The 22619-nt window shown below is 39.9% G+C and overlaps 1 protein-coding gene and 2 long non-coding RNA genes across 8 annotated transcripts in view; 2 read left to right on the top strand and 1 right to left on the bottom strand.

Moving 5' to 3' along the window:
- Window positions 1–4470, bottom strand: part of LOC110508403 (serine/threonine-protein kinase STK11) — a 47246-nt gene extending 42776 nt beyond the window's left edge. For all 6 annotated transcript variants that reach the window (XR_016492922.1, XR_016492920.1, XR_016492921.1 and 3 more), the window contains exons 1-2: window positions 4266–4470; window positions 2431–3440 (exon numbers count right to left, since the gene is read on the bottom strand). Coding sequence is in view for 3 of the 6 variants with exons in the window: in XM_021588914.3 (XP_021444589.2) it covers window positions 2431–2714 (284 nt within the window). In the remaining 3 variants the exon portion in view is untranslated. The remainder of the gene's footprint in view (window positions 1–2430; window positions 3441–4265) is intronic.
- LOC149970699 (uncharacterized) lies at window positions 4449–7047 on the top strand. Its single transcript, XR_016492923.1, has 6 exons — window positions 4449–5980; window positions 6068–6244; window positions 6335–6396; window positions 6479–6565; window positions 6653–6694; window positions 6763–7047. It is a non-coding gene; the product is annotated as an uncharacterized LOC149970699 (long non-coding RNA).
- Window positions 7048–7235: 188 nt separating this feature from the next.
- Window positions 7236–8944, top strand: LOC149970700 (uncharacterized). The gene is made up of 2 exons (XR_016492924.1): window positions 7236–8098; window positions 8193–8944. It is a non-coding gene; the product is annotated as an uncharacterized LOC149970700 (long non-coding RNA).
- Window positions 8945–22619: the final 13675 nt, after the last annotated feature.

Raw genomic sequence — 22619 nt, forward strand, 5'->3', positions numbered from 1 at the left:
TTGAAAACCTCACAGCTAAAGGACGCATTTGCCCACCAGGAAGGGAGGAGGATGGTGAGAGAAGCAACAAAATCCCCAAGAATCACAGTGAAAGAATTGCAGGCCTTGGTGGCGTCTTGGGGTCACCAGCTTTCAAACCACAGGCTGGAAGTGTTACCAGAAGAAAGCCCTTTCTGAACACAAGACACAGACGCCAGCGCTTGTAGTTTGCCAAACGTCATTTAAATTATGACTGGAAGAAGGTGCTCGGTCAGATGAGACCAAAATTGAACGTTTTGGTTAGATACAGCATTGGCACATTTGGCATCGAAACAGAGATGCCTACAAGGAAGAGGCACCTCATACCCATGGTGAAATATGGTGGTGGGTCAGTGATGTTTTGGGGCTGTTTTAATTATAGAGGTCCAGGGGCACTGGTTAAGATTGTGCCATCAATGAATTCCACCAAGTATCAGGCAATTTTGGCTGACAATCTGGTTACCTCTGCCAGAAGGCTGGGCCTTGGCCATAGGTGGACTTTCCAACTAGACAATGACCCAAAACATACCTCAAGATGCACACAGAAATGGTTCTGTGACAACAAAATCAATGTTGTGCCAAGGCCATCTCCGTCGCCAAACCTCAATCCAATCAATAACCTGTGGGCTGAGTTGAAGAGGGCAGATGATAAGCGCAAACCCAAGAATGAAGGATCTTGAAAGGATCTGCATAGAGGAATGGTCCAAAAATCCCTCCAAATGTGTTCCTTAACCTTGTCAAACATCACAGGAAAAGACTCCATGCTGTTATCCTTGCCAGAGGTGGTTGCACTAAGTACTAAATGAGGAGAGCCAATCATTATGAAACCTTGATTTTAGTGAAATGTACTTTGTATTAAATTATGATTTTGGTTGGTTCCATTGAAACATTAATAAAGTACAGTATTTCTCAAATGTTGGTATTTTGAGTCTGTCTATAATTATATTGTTTATATTTTTTAAAGTATTGTTTGTGCATTGCCAGTCAGGGGTGCCAATAATTTGAGCCCACTGTGTGTGATATATATAAATAATTATTGCTACTAAAGAAGTCTAGGTCGACCAACAGCCTGTAGACCAAACAATCAAACCAGTCGACGAAATGGGGTCAGCCCTAAAACAATATTGAAGTAGTTGGCAATATCAGTGGGTTTTGTGATGAATGAGACATCTGATTCAATGAACGAAGGAGCCGAGTTTGCCATTTGCCCAAGATTTCATTTAAGGTGTTCCAAAGCGTTTTACTATCATTCTTATATAATTTATCTTTGTTTCATAGTATAGCTTCTTCTTTTTACTTAGTTTAGTCACATGATTTCTCAATTTGCATAACATTTGCCAATCGGTTGTGCAGCCAGACTTATTTGCCTCATCCCTCAACCGTAACATTTTTCAATTACTCATCAATCCACAGGGATTTAACAGTTGTTATACCTCAGTGGGCCTACAAAAGGGGGGGCAGGCCCGGCAGTTACACATCCCTGCTTTAAACATACGGCGACAATTTCAGAATAACCGTCTTTTCCTGTAAAAAAACAAAAACAAAAAATGAGTATAATATAAGGAAAATGCCTATACATTTCGGCGGTTTCAAAAACGTCACTCGGCTATGAGTGTTGGGCTCAACGAGACAATTCTGTTTATACTGACCTGCTTGGAGGGGGCAACTGTCAGGCGAGTGTAGTGCTCGACCTCCGGAGGTAGTGGTCTAGATGTGACAAATTCACATTACCGAAAAAGGTCTGGCCGAGGGTATTTTCTCAAAATCTCTAGGTGCTCTATGGTGCCGCCATGTAGGGAAAGGGACTCATTTGAATAGGAGAGCGAAATGCAAATGAAGATCCAAAGTGTTGTTGTGCACTTTAGACATGTAGAGAAAACAGTTATTGAGACACTGTAGGCGTGAACACAGTAATAGACTATGCACATGCTAATGATAATCACAGAGGCACAATATTAAGCGTTACCCAAGCAATCATCCTATAGCAGTGACATTTAAGCAATAAGGACTAAGGGGGTGTGGTATATGGCCAATATACCATGGCAAAGGGCTGTTCTTACGCACGACGCAATAAGGAGTGCCTGGACACGGCCCTTAGCTGTGGTATATTGGCCATCTATCACAGACCCAAGGAGCCGTATTCCTATTATTAACTGGTTACCAACACATTTAGAGCAGTAAAAATAAATGTTTTGTCATACCCGTGGTATACGGTCTGATATACCATGGCTGTTAGCCAATCAGCACTCAGGGCTCAAATCAGCCAGTTTATAATAGTTAATAAATACTTGTGCTTGACAATGCATGACCAAGAGTGTAAACCAGAGGGAAGAAGAGCAAAAAGAAAGATAGGGAGAGACAAAAATGAAAGAAAAATCCACCACCACACAAACTCCCATCCCCAAAACTTACTTCTTCACATTAGCCTCTCCGTTGGGGATCCGCCTCAGCTTCTTCTTCTTGAGGATCTTGACGGCCCTGCGACACAGTGTGTCAGAGTCCAGCATCTCCTTCACCTTACCGTAGGAGCCCTCCCCCAGCAGGTCTCCCATCAGGTACTTCCCAATCAGCTTGGCCCTCTTCCTGCGTGGCTGGTAGATCACCTCGGTTGAGTCGATGCGGTGAATGAACGTGTCCATGCCCATCAGCTCATTCTCAGTCAGATAGTCCAGGTGCTGCAGCTCCCCGTCACTCATGTTTAAATCAACTTAGTTAGAGCTTAGTCACTGCAGTGTGCTCCAGACAGTCCAATGCAACTGCACTGTGACCTCAAGCCTTTGGCCTGGCTGTGTGTCGTGGTGGCTCAGGGATACAGTTCAATTAGAAAAAAATCAAGGGACATGGGAGGAGGTGTGGCCAGGTCTGGGCATTGAGAGAAACTGTTGACGTTGGGATAGAGTAGGTCTGTAAACATGAAGGGGTTAGTTTTGGTTTGTGGGAAACTGTAGGCTAGCTGTAACAGTTACCAGAGAGGTGTAGGGCAGTTACCTAAGACCGAATGAGTTCAAGGTCCAGGATGAAAATATTTGTGGAGAGTTCAGGCTGTGACAGGTGCTACTGAGCAGAGAGCGGGATCTCTGGCCGAGATTACATTTCACTGCTTAGCTCCATGTCACCTCCATCTGTGATCTGATATGGGATGGTGACAGGCAGGGGGAGAGGTAAATGGTCCCGTTTCAAACCCAAGCCCTGTACTTCGGCCATAGGTCCTGGTAGCGATCCATGGTCTCTACTTCAGAGAGGGCACCATCGGTTTGCCTTGATCTAAGTCCAGATGCAATAGCTAAATACTCAAACCAAAATGAGTCCTTTCAGTCTTTAGTATCGTTATTACTGCTCTGAATCCTATATTTCTTGTCAGCTCTTCTAGTGAGTCCACTAGCCTTTCTCAACTGGCAACTCAGGATTATGTTCCAGGGAACCTGTGGGTGAATAACGACATCAACAGTCAAATCTCTCAGCAATCAGGTGGGATATTAGCCTAATGTTCATTTTGTAGAAAGCGAGTGACTGCTACAGGATAGGTCCACAAGACTGGCTGGCTATGCGTTTTACGCTACTTCTGCCCGGTCTGCTGTCAAAATACTAAATCATAAGATCAGCGTTTCAGAACGCAAGCAAACAAGGAAAATCTTTTATGAAATGTTCTTCTCAGACAACTAGCTGTCGCACGACTCAGTAAACGCGTGTCGTACATAGAAAAGCTTGCAACCCAAAAATATGCGCATGCTTATTTTGTGTTCCAAAAAAAAATCTGCTCATGTTTATGTGTTGGCTTGAGCTAGCTAACTAGTGAACGTTAACTAGCCTCGGGTATTTTGCTGTTTGTTTCAGTACAGTACCATAGTTGCCTTCCTCAACTGACGAGGGTAGTTTTCCAAACAGATAGTTTCGGTGTGACTACACCGGGTAACATGCTTTTAACACCTCAACTCCTATCGTTCCGAACCCCAGCACAAATGTAACGTTACACTTTCATTCAACTAGCATTTCTGTAGCTAGCTAACGACGTGCTAGATAACGTTAGCCATTTAACTCGGATAAGTAATCGGTGTTTAGTTAGTTTTGTAGGCTATGCTCAGAATCAGATAAAGTTACTAACAAACAAGACGAGTACAGTAACAGTAAGTTAGCTACGTCATCCCTACAGTGTTTACAAACTGCAAAAAGCTACAGTAGTTAACGGCTAACGTTAAATACAGATGGTAGGTTAGCTAAACGTTGGCCTTTTGGTAAACAAGTCTCACCTTGACATTCAGACTGAATCGAAGTCGATGGATGTCCTGTTAGTTATGTAGTCTTCCTCTGTATTTTTTTTATTTGTGTCTGTTTGCACAAATATGTGAGGTTTGCTATTTTTGATGCAGCTGCTATCAGGTTGCCGCCATGTTGTTGCTCCAGATGAATGAAAGCCAACCTCTCACTTGCGTCAACGCCGAGTCAAAACGGGGCGTGGAAAAACGAAATTGCCGTTTTTCGTCTTTCGTTTCTGAATTTTACAAACTAAAATCGACTTGTTTTCTCATTTATTGTGTCAAAATTGGACATGGAATAACATAAAATAAATACAAACAACATGTATTACATTTTTAGGTTTAAGTTTTTCATTTTGTTCATACCTGGAAGTACCCCCCCTCCTATAATATTCCAGGGTTTAGGGGAGGTGTATACAGTGTAGGTTGGCAGCACAAATAAAGGATTAGACTGTGTAAGTGTGACAGAAAGATACAAATACTCATGTTAGCTAAAATGCAGAATGTATTAAGAAGTTAGCATGCCAAACTCAGGAAATTGAAATAGGCAACTCGATCACTTTTCTAATCACCCCTAGGGTGTACACCCTATGCACTTTTGGAGTTTTGATTGGAGATTTAACTTCAACATAGGGTGGGAGTTATTATCAGATTGATTACACCTGTCAAATAATCTCAGATCGCCACAAGTGCATAGGTTTTAGGGAATGATTAGGGATTGACCCCCTCTATGCAAATTTGGTTTTTAATAAAGACCATTTTTAAGATCAATTGTTGAACTGTAATTTCTCAAGTTGTCATATTCAATAACACTTTCAGATTTAAAAAAAAAGTCAATCTATGTAAAAAGTGGGATACAAAAGTCTGTCTACCTCTATTTTTTATGCAGTGTGTTTGTGTTTATTTACACATATCATCTGTCATTTCAAGGTTCTATGTTCAGGGGCCTGTTGCACAAAAGTAGAATTAAGACATCCGGGATAAATGACTCAGCTGAGCTCAATGAAGCCAAAACATGTGCGTCCAGGCTTAATTGGTTGCACAAAGACCAAGCCAGGATGAGCAGACACGGATTCATTAAGCCAGGTGAAACCAATCCCCGCCACAGATCACAGATTAATTGATTTACCATGGCAACTAGAGCCGCGTACTTTTCCCCGTCGGAAGCACAAATCCTCATGGAGGCATACGAGGAGGTAAAAGATATAATTAAGAAGAAAGGCAACACCGCCACAGTGATAAAGCAAAGAGAAAAAGCGTGGCAAAGTATTGCAGACCGCCTGAATGCGTAAGTAGTGCACAATTACACACTCACCGCTCCGCTGAAACATCACAATTACAATTCAAATATTTAATTCACATCTCCAAAAATGCAGTTGTACTGTAATTATGAAACGGTTAATTTTTTTTATTGAAATGCACTGCAGATATGAGTGAAATTGTGTAAAGTAACTCCATCACACTGTATAAAGCTATGATAAAATTTGATATTTTTACTGAAAACAAGACAAAAATACCAAGTAATTTTTTGCAGTGTGACTCCATTAAGTGTGTGTGTGTGTGTGTGTGTGTGTGTGTGTGTGTGTGTGTGTGTGTGTGTGTGTGTGTGTGTGTGTGTGTGTGTGTGTGTGTGTGTAGATTAAACATGAACGGGCCAAAACGGACATGGCAGCAGGTCAAAATCAAATACAAGAACATTCTGCAGAATGGTATGGTCCCTGACTAATATTTAACAAAGCACAAGCATATATTGTACCCAGAAGGTGCCTGCTCACACATTGTCTGTACTGTTTTAGCAGTGAAAAAGAATACCCACAGACAAGGCACGGGTGGTGGGTCACCAAAGGCTGACCTTACCCCAGCAGAGGACATGGCCTTGGAGCTAAATAAAGGCAGGCCCGTCTTAGAGGGGATCCCTGGGGGGAAAGAGACGAGCATAGGTTCCTCCCAAGATGCCACCCGCTTCATTCAAGGTATGTCCTTCCATCTCTACATGGGATACAACCACATTCATATTGAATCAATTTGGACTGTCTGACTTTGGTTTACCTATTGCCTTGCAGTGTCTGGCAGCACTGTGTTCCTGTTAGAGCCACCAGCACAAGCACCAGACGATGCTGATCCAGTGAGTACTCCATCAAAGGCATACTGTAGGCCTGGCATGTCTTGTCTACTAGCTTCAATATGAATCCGATTAAATGTGATAGGGTGAAGGCCCCAGTGCAGCAGCAACAGCACATGATGGAGACGATGATGAGGAGGAGACCATCTCTCTGGATTCCAGAAGGCATGAGGTATCATGTTAAGACTGTGAAAGTACTATTTACTCTACAATGGTGAGGAGTCCTCATCAAAATCAAAAAATCTAATTTCTTTTACAGGACCCAGATGCTATACAGTGGGAAAACCAGCCTGGCAACATAGTGCGTATTAATAAAAGGACACCACATCCTGCCAAATTCCAGCTGCGCTAATTGTATTGTGTTCACAGAGCTCACAAGCTATCAGAAAGTTGTATGGCAACCACCTCCGGTGCCAAATAGAACTGGCAGACATAGACATTCAGTACAAGAAGAAAAAGATGGAAAATCTTGCACTGGAGTTCGAAATAAAAAAGAGGACAATTAGGAAACTGGACCTTGAAATAAAAAAACTTGAGAGGGAGGTGAGATATGCCTTCAATGTACACTGTATGCTAACTGTAACACAAATGTATTAATCATTATTTTTCTTTCCTCCCCCAGCTCCAAGAAGATGACACAGCTCAAAATAAAAATTAGGTATATTCTCGTAAAGTCAAGTGAGCCATGACATATGCGCTCTTATTGTGAGCACACAGGACGGTGGCATCTTTCTAAGGTTTTTTTTATTTTCCCAGCAATCAGTACAACCAAGTCATCGTTATAAGGCATCGCCCTCTTTTGCCCACCCCCCCCAGCACCAGGTGTGGCCACTAGCCTATATGAAGGCCCAAAATTGTGTGTTCCTTTCTGCTCTGACAATGGCATGCCCATTCGTGCGAGATGTGGTGGATGAAGAAGCACTTGTGCTGAGGAGAGCCTTCAGGTGAGAAAGGGTCTTCAGGGACCGGTTGGACCCACTGGCCTTCCCTGATGACCATCTATATGAAAGATACAGGTTTTCTGCAGATGGTATCAGGTATCTATGCAGACTACTGGGTCCCAGGATTAAGCACCGCACTGCACGGAGCCATGCACTGAGTGTGGAGCAAATGGTTTGTGTGGCCTTGCGCTTTTTTGCTAGTGGAGCCTTCCTGTACTCAGTGGGGGATGCAGAACAGCTGAACAAGGCCACAATTTGCCGCACAATAAGGAGTGTGTGTCTGGCTATCAAAGCATTAGCAGATGTCTTCATCTCCTTCCCTGGCCACAGAAGACTCTGTGACATCAAAGAGGAGTTCTATAGGATTGCAGGTAAGAGGATCTACAAATTACAGGACAACTGTTAACACATAGTAGGATACTCATTACTTTGTGTGACAGGTTTCCCCAATGTCATTGGTGCAGTGGACTGCACACACATAAGGATAAAAGCCCCCTCAGGTGCCCATGAGGCCGATTTTGTGAATAGGAAATCCTTTCACAGCATTAATGTTCAGGTGAACATAACTTTTTGATATTGTCCATTGACGAACACTCTGCATTGCCAGTGATGTGCATTGATTGGTGTAATATTCCTCATCTTATGATTTCAGATGGTCTGCAATGCTGACTGTGTGATCAGCAATGTTGTGGCAAAATGGCCTGGCTCAGTCCATGACTCCAGAATCTTTCGGGCCTCTGAAATCTATCAGTGCCTATCACAAGGTAAGCCACACAACCCCTATTTATAACCATCATGGCTGTGTCAAGAATATCACTGTGTTTATGAGGTAGTAATGATGAGATTTTGTGTTGACAGGTGAATTCTCTGGTGTGTTGCTGGGAGACAGGGGGTATGGCTGCCAGCCTTTTCTCCTGACACCTTTCACAGACCCCCAGGAAGCACAGCAGGCCTACAACCATGCCCATGCCAGGACCAGGGCCAGAGTTGAAATGACCTTTGGCCTCCTGAAGGCACGCTTTCACTGCCTTCACAAATTAAGGGTCAGCCCTGTTAGGGCATGTGATATTACTGTGGCTTGTGCTGTCCTTCACAATGTGGCCTGCCTGAGGAAGGAGAGGGCCCCCAGAGTGCCACCAGCCATGGACTGGGACAATCCGGCAATCTTCCCTGATGACGACAGTGGTCGGCTGCTGAGGGACCAATATGTGTTGAATTATTTTAGTTAGTATGTGTGCTTTCAATTTTGGTTAAATATGTCCTGCGGTGGCAGAGGAATTTGGGTTTTTTTGGGTTCGTTTTTTGACGAATTTGGCCTCTTATGATGTTTGTGCGGTATACTGTGTGTAATACAAGGCTGCAGGGAGGCTACTGCATCCATTCATTTGTCTGTTCAGTTGATGTGTATGGATTTGTCCTGCATTTATTTTAGTGTGCAGACATGCAGGGTGTGTTATACACATTCAAAGGTCTGTATATGTATCATTTTGTATAATATGCTTAGATTCTGTGCTTTCCATCTTGTAGAGTCACTGTGACTTCAGTTTTGAAAGGAGCTGATGGTTTACCTGCTTTGTTTTGTCCTTATTCAATAAAGGAACATAATGTTACACATTGTGTTTTTATATTCATATGGAATGTGTATTTGTTTATATGACAGAGTACTAGGGCCACACTGAAGAAAAAGGATAAAGTCATAAATTTATGAGGCTGGTTCTGCAGAAAAGCTACATATTGTTTTTACAGTTTTGATACTTATGACAATGTGATACTTAATATTCTGGCACATCAGCATGTCTTTGTTTATGAAACCATACTGAAGTACAATTTCACGAAATGCCCCACATCTGTCATTTTAACAACTGTCCTCCTTTAAAACAACTGGTTACAATATTATGACTTGTGTTTTTTTCCCCTCTGTGGCCCTAATATTCTAGCATTTTATATATAGCCTTATAGTCTATGGGAAACTGTAAATTATCTAATGATAGCAACATCATCTAAAAATCATTTTTTATCCAAAATCATTGAAATTAATGATCACAAACGTTTAAATAACAGTGGGTCTAGTTATATGTGATAACAATGTATAGTGAGCAGTGAAATAACTATTGGTTTCCATTTGTGGTGACTGCTGACTGACATTAGGGATGAGATTAAATAGATCCTGGAATTTAGCCTGGTCTGGAGCAGGCTAGCTCCACAGAATAAATCTCCATGGTAATTTATACCATAACATATCCTCCTGCCCCCTATCCATCTTTAGTGCAACCGGATTACGGATCAATTGAGCCAGGATCACCAAGATATCCTGGCTTAATCCCTTATCCTAGTTTTGTGCAACAGGCCCCAGGTCTCAAATGGTTAAAATGGTTAACAGCTCGCTACTGTGATCCAGAGGATTTTAAAAGCTATTACATGTAATTGAACTTAATTAAATTAGCCTTTTTCTGAAATGTTGATAAGAATGCCAAAAATCTTTGTTTATATTCATGAAAGCACACATTTCTATGGTTATCAATACCTTGGATAATATGGATAGCCGTGGGCATGAAAAAAAAAAACACTTGTTATTTTTGGCCCAAGAAACAGGTGCGAAGAGTCTGAATCAGAATGATATGTCCTGAAATAAATTTTAATCAATAGACACAATTCAATATTAAGACAATTGTGTCATCACTACAATAACTTATGACATGTGACCTTTCCTATAATGAGAAGTTGTTCAGGGGTCCGGTCCTCAGTGCTGAAACAGCAGCTGCATCTACTGATCACATTGAGGGACCTGATCAGTGATCCTAGATCAGGGGGGGAATTCCAACCCGAGTTAAGCGCAAGGAAATGGAATGGAATTCCCGTTTTATGCACTTGTCTCTTTGCATATTCTGACAATTAACTTAAGCAGGAGAATAGCATGCTATTCACCCGCTATTCGATTTGGGTGGCGATCAAAGAAATTAAGGTTACGGCAGAGGAGTCTACAGATATTCTGACCTAGACTTAATTTCCTCACAGTTCCACCACCTTACGCGCGATGAAACAATGAATAAGGCCAAGCAACTTGTCACTTCTACTTTATTTTTTCAGATAGATATAACACTATTCTCCATGTACTGTAATTTACAAATGTTTAAGAGCTATCGATAAGAGCAAGGTATTTGAGTAAGCTATTTTGTTAAGGGGATTTTAAATATAAATGGCAATTGTTTTAGATATATTTTATCTTATGATCGCTGGAGACAAATATAACTTGCAAGGATGAAATGTGGAGCCCCAAGCTATAGGCTTCTGTAGCCATGCACAAATGACAGTATAGCGCCAAATCTACTGAGTTGATTTATGATTTCTATAATATTTTATTTACATGGTCAGACTTTTCACTTTTTTTTTTATTTTTACAATTTGTATCATGTTAAATATTAGCCACAATCGGTAGCCACAGTCAGTTATACCCACGTACATTTACAACTGTTGTTTTAGTGTTAGTTTCCTTACATTTTGCATCATTCCATGACATAGTTAGTTTAGCTTTCTTTCATCTGTCACGTTCATGTTGTTGTTCCTGAGGATTGCTAGCGCTAGTGGATCATATTAGGCTCATTTATTACAAGTTGTGCAATAATGTTGGACATGCAGCCTATTTGTATCATTATGGAATGCAGACCATACATAACAGTTTAAACCTGGAGCCTGGTGCACGGTTCATAACTGCTGGACTTGAACCGTAGTCATCACAGTTCCATGATTAGAGAGGATTATTAGGGTTGATTTAAAGGACTACTGTTGAACCCCTATTGTGCACTTTTTTCACCTTCCAATATTCATTGGATTGAACAATTGAATAAGGCAACTTTCAGGATGAATCAAATCACTGTATATTTTTATTCACCAATATATTGTGTACGTAAAGGCTGTCCAAACCAGTTTTGTATTATTATTCATAAATAGTTGCCTAACTGTAAATAACATACAATATCAGTCTTTTAAAATCCATGTGGTGCTAAAAAGGAGACAAAAATATAAGTGTATTTAGGTCTACATGGCTTTCTTTCATTCTTTCATTAATATTCTGAACCGTTCTCTCCATATATTCCAGTGAGTCTGGTGAGAAAATTCAAATTAAAAGGTACACCAAATTTCAAGGGATTGCTTTAGATAAATGTACTGAAACCCCTACTGGATGCAAGGGAATCACACCCGCATAAGGTAAGTCTGAATACCAACTACTGAGAAGTGTGTTGGAAAGGTGTAAATATCCTAATTCTGAATCAAGCCCCAAGTGAACACAGACTTAGCTCTTTCTTGAATTGTATGTGTGTAAGTAAGTGGGGGCACAGATACAGGTGTGTGTGGTGGTCTGGCTAGTCATTTGTTAATGGGCTGTAGCCTCAGGCCTTTGCCTCTTAAATCTTTATTTTTTGTGCAATCAAAAGGAATATTCAGACCAGACCTTCAACTGTGTGGTGAAAAATCCAAAGCCGTGGATCGGACAGTGAGGAGACAGGATGTTCTGGTGCTCACCTCTCTTAGAGGCTTTTATTTACAATATTAACAGGTGTGCAGGATTAATTGGCCAATACACTTTGTACAGAAAATAACAATCAGGACTTGAAAAAAATCAAAGATATTCTCAGTATAAACTATTTCCTATTGCCTATTACTCAAACTCAGCCTGCTTTCCCCAAGGCATAAAACAAACAAAACAACAACAACTGAGTACCTAAATGCTATTTCCAGGAACTCCCTTCAGCTAGGAATGTTCCATTTTGATAGCTCCAAAGCACATTTCTACCGTAGATGCGTAATTTCCCATGGACATATACCATCATAAACTACAGTTTTACATTAACATACACTTCAATAACTTGTACCATACTTTCTTCTTTAAGTCACACAATGCGCATTCATTAAGTTATTCACCCCCGGGATAATTCATCACTTTGTTTATTCCAGTCAACTGATAAATGTTCTTCAATGATTCGTAGACTAATTTACGTCAAGCGTAATGCACACTTCCACTTCAACAAGGAAGTAATTTAGCGCGGCGCTTCTGACAAACACACGAGGTAGGTTAAATGATATGGTTATACTCTACCAACACTTCGGTCTTTATTATAATAATATATTTCACATTGCTAGACCATGTACTTTTAAAGGGACAGCTTTATACGTGATAGAAACATGGTTAACACGTTACATTGTTTTATGCACAACAAACACTCGACTTTGTCAAAGTACGGCATTGTTGGCAAACCGATTGCGCTATTCAATACAACATTCTCTTTTTTTCAGGATTATTGGCTTATACTTTGAAGAGATACAATAAAGAATATTTCTCCAACCAATAATTTAAGTGTCATTGTCTATAAATCATGGACATGCGCCCCATGCCAAACTGTATATGTTTAAGATATTTAATGGAGTGAGTGACAGGAGTTGGGGGGCTTAACATTCAGGGAATTTCATGAATTTTGACATTCGCTCAGTACTTGAAAGGTTAATAGACCTCTCTCATTACTGCCATCTGGTGAATAATAATTGCACAACACGGGTTATTCAGTAAATACACCGCAATTCAGCCATTTGAGACTTGATGTAGGATTAATGATACTAACTTCCAACTATTGTCAGATTAAAAATATATTGAATAACTTGTGTATATAGTACCATAAGTAGAATAATACAGCCTGTCACATGTTTTTATACTTCATCCAAAATGCTTTACCTTAATTTTAAAACGGGCCTAAAAAAATGGAAATGCTTGCTGAAGTAGATGGTGAATGCATTTGGCCAGTAGTGAATAGATGTGTGAAGACACAGTAACATCTTGAAATCTCATTTTGTCTTCGCTTGTAACTTATAAAATATTACATTAGATTTGATTTTGTATCAATTACATGAACTTTCATTTCTTATCAAGAGAAGGGAGTTTCTTCAACTAAACCCATCTATCCACTCTTTCCCCCCCACACCCACATTCCTCCATACAAGTGCCATCTGTCTGATAAGTAAAAGTCACACTTGAAGAAAATTTATACATTGAATTAAATGGATTTAATCAAAGGGTAGTTGAACCAGAGCAAGCAAAGTTTAGTATGAGAGGGATAAAGTAATTGATTTTGGCAGCATGGGATCGGTGCCAACAGCAAAACAACTTCCCCTAATATATCATGGAGAGAAAGAAAGAGATGATCGGCTATGAAAAGCCAACTGACATTTACTCCTGAGGTGCTGACTTGTTGCACCCTCGACAACTACAGTGATTATTATTTTTTGACCATGCTGGTCATTTATGAACATTTTAACATCTTGGCCATGTTCTGTTATAATCTCCACCCGGCCATCCCTCATTGCCTGGTTTCTCTCTAGGTTTCTTCCTAGGTTTTGGCCTTTGCACAACCTAGGGTTGTTTTTCCTAGCCACTGTGCTTCTATGCCTGCATTGCTTGCTGTTTGGGGTTTTAGGCTGGGTTTCTGTACAGCACTTTGATATATCAGCTGATGTAAGAAGGGCTATATAAATACATTTGATTTTGATTTGAAAGCATGGGGCAGTTGAATCATTTAAATTCTGTAAGGGAGACCGTATTTAAAGACCCATGTTGTTACATGAGAATAAAGTAAATAGCCTGATTATGTGGACAACCATTCACAAGCAAGCAATCTGAAAGCTTGTAAGGGTCATCTACAGGTAATACCACACGACATTAGATAATTGAAGAGACACCCCTTGAGAGCATCATGCCTAACAGGAAGTGTAAAGAAGGAGCTTTCCTAACAGGATGTGTAAAGGAGGAAGAGGAGGGTCTCAGCTGAAGTCCAAAAATTCTAATATGTTCTGTCCAGTTGTCCCTCAAACAGGCCTGCAGGTGCCATCAACCAGCATTACATACCATCTCTGAGTGAACTGTGAGGATTGTCAAGATAGAGAGGGAAAGTTAACTGTTAATTTGTGATATATGTTAACATACTGTATGTGACTTGCTCTATCATAAATCAGTCACATTGACCCTAAAAACACATTTGGATTTTTATACAGTGCTGAAAAGAGGCAAATGTTAGCTGTCTAATGAAACCCACATGATATCTCTACTCCAAATATCAAGTGAGTTGCGCACCGTTACGTGCTGAGCGTGATTTTGAGAAAAACGCAGTCAAAGTTTGCAGTTACTTAAGACATTTATTCAAATAATGACTAACAACTATTTACTTAATACAAAACTGCAGACTTCTCTCCAGAAATGTTCGATTGGGTCCGGGCTCTGGCTTTGCCACTCCTGCGTTGTCTTGGCTGTGTGCTTAGGGTCGTTGTCATGTTGGAAGGTGAACTTTTGCCCCAGTCTGAGGTCCTGAGTGCTCTGGAGCAGGTTTTCATCAAGGATCTCTCTTGACTTTGCTCCATTCATCTTTGCCTCAACCCTGAATAGTCTCTCAATGCATGCCGCTGAAAAACATTCACACCAAATAGTTCAATCTTGGTTTCATCAGACCAGATTGGTGGAGTGCTGCAGAGATGGTTGTCCTTCTTGAAGGTTCACCCATCTCCACAGAGGAACTCTGGAGCTCTGTCAGAGTCACCATCGGGTTCTTGGTCACCTTCCTGACCAAGGCCCTTCTCCCCTGATTACTCAGTTTGGCCGGGCCAGCACTAGGAAGAGTGTTGGTGGTTCCAAACTTCTTCCATTTAAGATTGATGGAGGCCACTGTGTTCTTGGGGACCTTCAATGCTGAATAATGATCACACAGACATCTGCGTGATCACACAGACATCTGCGTGATTACACAGACATCTGCGTGATCACACAGACATCTGCGTGATCACAGAGACATCTGGAGCAGCTGGAACATGCATGCTTCAGTGTTGCTTGCCTCATAGCATAAAAGGCATTTAGCTTATCTGGTAGGCTCGCGTTACTGGGCAGATCGCGGCTGGGTTTCCCATTTTGTAGTCAGACCAGAGAATCTTGTTTATCATGGGTCGAGTCCTTTCGGTGCCATTTGGCAAACTCCAAGCGGGCTGTCTTGTGCCTTTTACTGATGAGTGGCTTTCATCTGGCCACTCTACCATAAAGGCCTGATTGGTGGAGTGCTGCAGAGATGGTTGTCCTTCTGGAAGGTTATCCCATCTCCACAGAGGAACTCTGGAGCTCTGTCAGCGACCATCAGGTTTTCGGTCACCTCCCTTCCACCCCGATTTCTTGGTACCCTTCCCCAGATCTTTGCCATGACACAATCCTGTCTCGGAGCTCTACGGACCATTCCTTGGCTTCATGGCTTCGTTTTTTCTTAACATGCACTGTCAAATGTGGGACCTTATATATTCCAAATCATGTCCAATCAATTGAATTTACCACAGGTGGACTCCAATCAAGGTGTAGAAACATCTCAAGGATGATCAATGGAAACAAGATGCACTTGAGCTCAATGTCGAGTCTCATAGCATAAGGTCTGAATAATTATGTATGTAAGGTATTACATTTTTTTTTTTTTTTTTTTAAATTTGCAAACATTTCTAAAAACTTTATTTTTGCTTTGTCATTATGGGGTATTGTGTGTAGATTGCTGAGGAACTTTTTTTATTTAATCCATTTCAGAATAAAGCTGTAAATTAACAAAATGTGGAAAAATTCTAGGGGTCTGAATAGTTTCCGATTGTACTGTGTATATATAGAAATCAAATATTATTTTTTTGAATTAATATGCAACCATTTAAACTAATTTATTATCATTAGCATGAGAAGCAAAAACATATTTTACTTACTGATCTAAAAGTGGATATTTTCCTTCCAAAAACATTTCTTCCGCGCTGGAATCAAAACTGTGCTCACTCAGTCCTCATCCATTAGTTCTGTGTCACTGTCCCGGTCAATTTCTGCAATAATGTCATCCAAATTTGTATACTTGGACTTCGATTTAGCTTTTCCACTCTTACATGCTGACCACACCGCTCGCGTCATGAAATAAATTAGCAAAATTAATTTACACATAAATGTTATTCAATCATTGCACCAACACTGATCGCGTGTGTCAACGAGCGTCTGCGTAGCCAGGCCCTAAAATAGAACTTGGTTCTATTTGTGACACTTGATGCTTTGCAAGTCCTGCCTCCCCCATCTTCTCATTGGATTTTGGAGCATTTACCCACATGGATGATTGAAAGATTAACTGAGGTCCACACTCCAATCCAGTTGGTAGTGGTAATGCACATTAAAGTTGGTTGCCAACTGCCATATAAAGTCCAAAGAAGAAGAAGCCTGAAGAAGGAGAGATTACTAGAAACAAACGTTTACCCTTTTATCTGTGGATTAATTGTTGGAGTCGAGGACCTTGTGCATTTCCGGTAAAATAACAACCCAATGTTTATATCCCAGGACAAATTAACTAGCAACAGCAAGCTAGCTAGCTAAATTCCCATAAATATTTAATTATTTTCGACCTGTCCCCAAATTAATATAGTTAGTTCAGAGTTCGTTTTGATATTTCAACCTGCGTGTCCTGATGTGGCAACTGGTCTGGTGTGGGTGGACAAAATAAACACACGTGTGAGCGGTCTGGTCAGCATGTTAGTAGCCATGTTTTACCTTTTCAGTTTTGAGAAAAGATTGAAGATAATTAACTGCTGCGTAACATAAACTACGGTGCATCCTGTTTGCTTTCCCCTTGAGAATGAACACTGTTGCGCACAGCTCTAGCTTGATGTCTGTTTGTCGTACAAAGGGCATTCACATACTACTGTAAAGCTGAGCTCATTGGCTATCTAGCTAGCTATGTTTCAAAATGACAGGTGGTCATTGGACCAAGACACTGTCAATGAAGTGAACACCCCTCGTCTCATTGGTGAGTAATGATGGCTGACCTTCATGGGCTAATTGATGTGTTGTGTAGCCAATACATAATGTAGAATGATGAAACACGTTTGGTTGCCTTCTAGAGTGTCTGCGGATTGCACAGAAACAGAAATTGACCGGATTGACTAGAGTTTTGCAGATTAGATTTCTTAAATAGTTTTGTTGAAAGAGTCGGATTTAATGCAAAACGCTGTATACAACATGGATCGTGTTAGGATATAAAAAAAATGTATTCTATCAAACAAAACTGTGCTACATTTTATCTCTGGGACCCTCAGGATGACACATCAGAGCAAGATTACTGAATGTAAGTACATTATTTACCGACACAAACCTTCGCATTACCGGTGAATGTATCAAACCGGTTGCCTTGATAATACCATGCAATCAATTGCATGTTATTTTTTATTTTTTTTACTGTAAATTGGACACTGCAGTTAGATTAACAGTCATCTAAGCTTTTTGACGATATAACACATTTCTATGTCCTGGAAAGTTGGCTGTAGTTTACAACTCAAATAACACATATTGAGCAACAACTGTCCTGATTTCGAGACACTGATCCATTTGGGGTTAACTACCGCATAACATTTTTAATACTGTTGCAGCCCCAACAGAAACCATAAAGTTGTATTCCTCTTTAAGAAAACTTACATGTGTAGGAATTTGAATGTTTCTCTGCAGATTTGCTGGCTATCATGGAAAAATGATGTTATCTGATGATTCCTTTTTGTTTTCTCCTTTTTGAGCTGATTGTTTCCTTGCAGACGTTCATGGAACCAGCTATCTTGGCAATGAGCACTAGATGCTTTTCATCTGAAAAACAAAAAACAATATACAATTCTTTAACATTCAGTCATCGTCATAATCTATTCTAGCCAATACATTTTCAAGTAATATCAACTCACTTTTTGTAACACTCACAAACTACTTATAACCTGCACTCATTAAAATGCATGGGTGAACACAGACACACACAAACAGTACACACAAACATCACAAAGCTAGTAACAAGTCCCATAAGTTACTAGCTACATAGCTAGCTAGGTTGCATGGGCTACACATACCCCACTTCTCTCTCTTTCCCAAGCCACACATTCACTCACACACACACACTTGGCTTTAATAGACTAGCTAGCTGTGCCTCATCACACACATACATAAACTCAGCCACTGACAGATAGACAGACACAGAAACACGCACACATTACTCACTCACAGCCAACTAAACTTGATTAATAGTTGAATGGCAAGCACTTACCATTGGTGAGTTCATTCATCTGGTCACGTCTCTGGACTATCCACTAGCTAACGTGAACTCACCCCATTCCGTACAAATGTGTGAACTAGGTTTCTATTCAAGCGTTGATCGACATGGTAATAGCTCTATAGTATTGGAGAAAAGTTGAAAAGACGGACCCTCCGTTACATCGTGGCGTGTCATGTCGTAACGTACAGCACGCATAAAGCAACTATTTCTGTCTTACAATCTCTCTCCACCAGGTGTAGCACTTCTCTCATCGTTTAAAAACAAGAAATGGACGGTGACTGGGGGATACCTAGTCATTTTTTTTGCGTCATTGCATGCGATCATCATTCTTAAAGCCTCTGCCTGGAATATATGTTTCCTGCACAATTTTTCCCCTCATAAAGCTCTTTTGTGGAATAATTCAGACATAACTGTAAGGAATAAGTCATTGTTCTACCCCAGCTGGCATGAGAGGAATATTGACTTTGTCCTTGATATTTTCGACAACAAGGGTAATATTCTCACATATGAACAATTTATAACATTGAAAGAGTTTCCAATACCTTTCAGAGAGTTTATTTCTGTGATCAAAGCCGTTCCCAGTGGTCTAACTACACTTTATGAAAAGTCATCTTAATTTTGGGAATGATCACAAAGTTTATCCAGAACTCAGATTGGAAGGTGTGGGCTTATTTGAGAAATCTTGCTGTAATAAATATATAGGACAAATTCTTCATTCACAAAACCAACTTACACCGAGAGGAAAGTTTTTCTGGAACTTTGCTTATTCCTGACATTGTCTACAAATACTGTATACCAAACAAAGTTAAGGAAGTGCACTTCAACATTTTGCATAAGATATATCCATGTAATTCTATGATTTCCAAATTTGTGGCTATTGATGATATCTGTGTTTTCTGTGAAAAAGAAGGTGAGAATCTGTCTCACTTGTTCTTTGAATGTAAATTTGTGTCCGAATTTTGGGAAAACCTTGCACGGTACTTATTTACCATTATGAACACTGCCTATAATTTTAACATAAAATATATAATATGTTACTATTGCAATGATGACAAAACCACTGAAATTATTGTTATTTTTTTCATTCTTGTTGCCAAATACTTTCTACACAAACAAAAATTCTATACCAAAATTACCAATTTTTCTGATTGAATTTAATTATCTTATTAAAACACTAACCCTAGTGAATAACAAAAAGAATAACATCTTCATGAATCATTATAATAAGATATTTTCAGAGTGAATATAATTGCACTTAAATTGTTTATTTTTTGTATTTTATTTTTATGTTTTTTGTATGTTTGAGCATTGTTAATACCTGTGTTTGGTTTGCTAGACATGTTTGATGTAGCAATGTAAGTTGATTTTTGTGTTATGAATAAAATACATTTATTTAAAAAAAATAAAAAAATACAAAAAAATGTTTTTAACTTGTAAATAAATAAAAAAAAATATATATATATTTTTTAAAAGCCTCTGTTTTACTTCTAAGATCACTTTAGCACCGCCCTTAAAACCCGATTCAAATTCGACACAAATCTTCAAATAGGTATGTAATGACACATTATAGAAACTCTTTATAGTGTTTTATTTACATTTTAGAGGCGATAAGGTGATAAGTTGGACAGATCGAGTGAAAAAAAAAAAAAGTTTTCCCACACGACAGCTCTCCTCCTCACTATCACACATTAGTTTCGCATCCTCACCCGCCATTTTTTTAAAGACCCGACGGGGCTCATTGCCTGCTTGAATTATGCAAAAACGGGCAGCGTTTAGGTCATGTCATTTATTTTGTTGGAAAGGGGAGAAATTGTGCTTTACAATGGTATTGACATTACAGTTGATCTGGAAGTATTACGTTTTTGGGGCGCTAAAATAAGGGCAATTGTACGGACCAAGGCGATGTACGAGTTTACGTTACTAACTAGCATGACTATAGCCAGTAACCAGGTAGGGCTGCCTGCTAACTAGTCAGTAGCCAGCTAGTGCCAGCTAGCCAGGTAGTGATGGCTAGCTCTTCAGCTAGTGTAAACCAACTTTGTTCAGTATTTGTTGAGTTTGTTCTATTGGTATGCTAACTTCATAAGTTAACATTAGTAAAAAAATAAAAAAAAGATATTCGAACAGTCTAATTTCTTTATGCTGTAAAATCGTTGTGCTGCCAACCTGAATAAATGTTATTTATTTTCTGTTTTTCCATGTCCAATTTTGTCACAATAAGTAAGAAAACAAGTAGATTTTCATTTTTCAAAATCAGAAATGAAAAACAAGCTATTTTACGTATTCCACTCTCAGTTTTGACTCGTAAATCAAAGTAACAAAAGGTACACAGAAACGGTCAACATTGTCCCAGACTTTTTTTATACTTCACACCCGCTGCCTTCACAAAATGTACCTTGTCTTTTAATATGCCCTAGAACCAATTTGACGGTTTACACAAAAAACAATTGAGGACTGAAATACATTTAACAATTTAGGACAGATTTAGGGACACAAATATGCACATATCAAAGGCACCACAAATAAAATAAAAACTCTAGAAGAAATAGCATGTGATCATGTAGGGTGTAATCTATTAATTCTAACACACTGAAAGGCCTGCATAATTCAGAAATAAAAGTGATCACTGAATTTTAAATGAATGGACACAGACATTTAAAAAAACAAAACAAGGGTGCTTTCATTGCTGTTGATGTAATCCTTGAACGTTTTACATAATCCACAACATTTTGCCCCATGTCTGGTCACAGGAGTGCAGTCAGTGGTGCTGACCTGCCTGCCAGGGCACTGACTGCATACTGGCCAACCCTGCCCCACTACACAAGTATCCAGCTACCTCAGCTTCAGAGGCCAACACTTGTGTTGCCATTGGCTGATGTTGCTCTCCAAGGGGTCTCTTTTGCTTAGCTGGCCGATCTGTGTTATATTTAACTGGTGTTAACCCCCAGGGAATGGCAAACTGAAGCTCTGATTTCAGAGATCTGTTACCCTCATTAAATGGCTGCCGTGGCTGTCAAACCCTGGGGGTGATAATGGAGGGGTTATGATACCCCCTTCCATACCTGTATGTATTGGGTATGACTACGAGGATGAAGTTGCAGGTTTTCGAGGAGACCCTATCAGGGTTACGAACTCTTCAACCACCAGAATAAGATGGGCATCAGGGCCACGTTCAGTAGCCAAATGTTGGAGATAGAAATGGCACGAAGAGCCGATGCGATTCCTTATTCTACATAGCATATTTCTACCTGAAAGTTCCAAAATGTTGCCTATTGCTGAACGTGCCCCAGGTGTACCTCTAGTACACATTATACAACACTAATTTCAACTATTGCTCCTTGCACCCCTGCAATGCTGTGCAATAACAAACATGCTACTTGCTCGGTGAAATAAACATTCACTAATAGAAGTAGTATTTTACACATTCTGTATAATGGACTTTCACTTTATCTTGTAGATAAATATCTTTATTTGATCTAAACTGTGGAATTGGAGTTTGTCAGAATTGAAAAAATATATATACTGAACAAAAATATAAACTCAACATGTAACAATTCCAAAGATTTTACTGAGTTTTACAGGTCATTTAAAGAAATCAGTCAATTGAAATAAACGTATTAGGCCCTAATCTATGGATTTCACATGATTGGGCATGGGTGCTGCCATGGGTGAGAATTAGTTTTTTTAAAAGTTTTTCCCCACAAAAGGGCTTTATTATAGACAGAAATACTCCTCAGCACCCCTGGGCTGGCGTGGTTACACGTGGTCTGCGGTTGTGAGGCCGTTTGGAAGTCCTGCCAAATTCTCTAAAATGATGTAGGAGGCAGTTTATGGTAGAGAAATTAACATTACATTCTCTGGCAACAGCTCTGGTGGACATTCCTGCAGTCCGCATGCCAATTGCACACTCCCTCAAAACTTCAGACATCTGTGGCATTGTGTAGTGTGACAAAACTGCACATTTTAAAGTGGCCTTTTGTCCCCAGCACAGGATGCACCTGTGTAATGATCATGCTGTTTAATCAGCTTCTTGATATGCCACACCTGTCAGGTGGATGGATTATCTTGACATAGGAGAAATGCTAAAAAACAGGGATGTAAACAAATTTGTGCGCAAAACATGAGCGAAATAAGATTATGAATATGGAACATTTCTGTGATTTTTTTT

Source organism: Oncorhynchus mykiss, chromosome 28 (assembly GCF_057628025.1).
Source record: "Oncorhynchus mykiss isolate SJ-2025 chromosome 28, ASM5762802v1, whole genome shotgun sequence".
In the NCBI taxonomy this organism is placed as follows: Eukaryota; Metazoa; Chordata; class Actinopteri; order Salmoniformes; family Salmonidae; genus Oncorhynchus; species Oncorhynchus mykiss.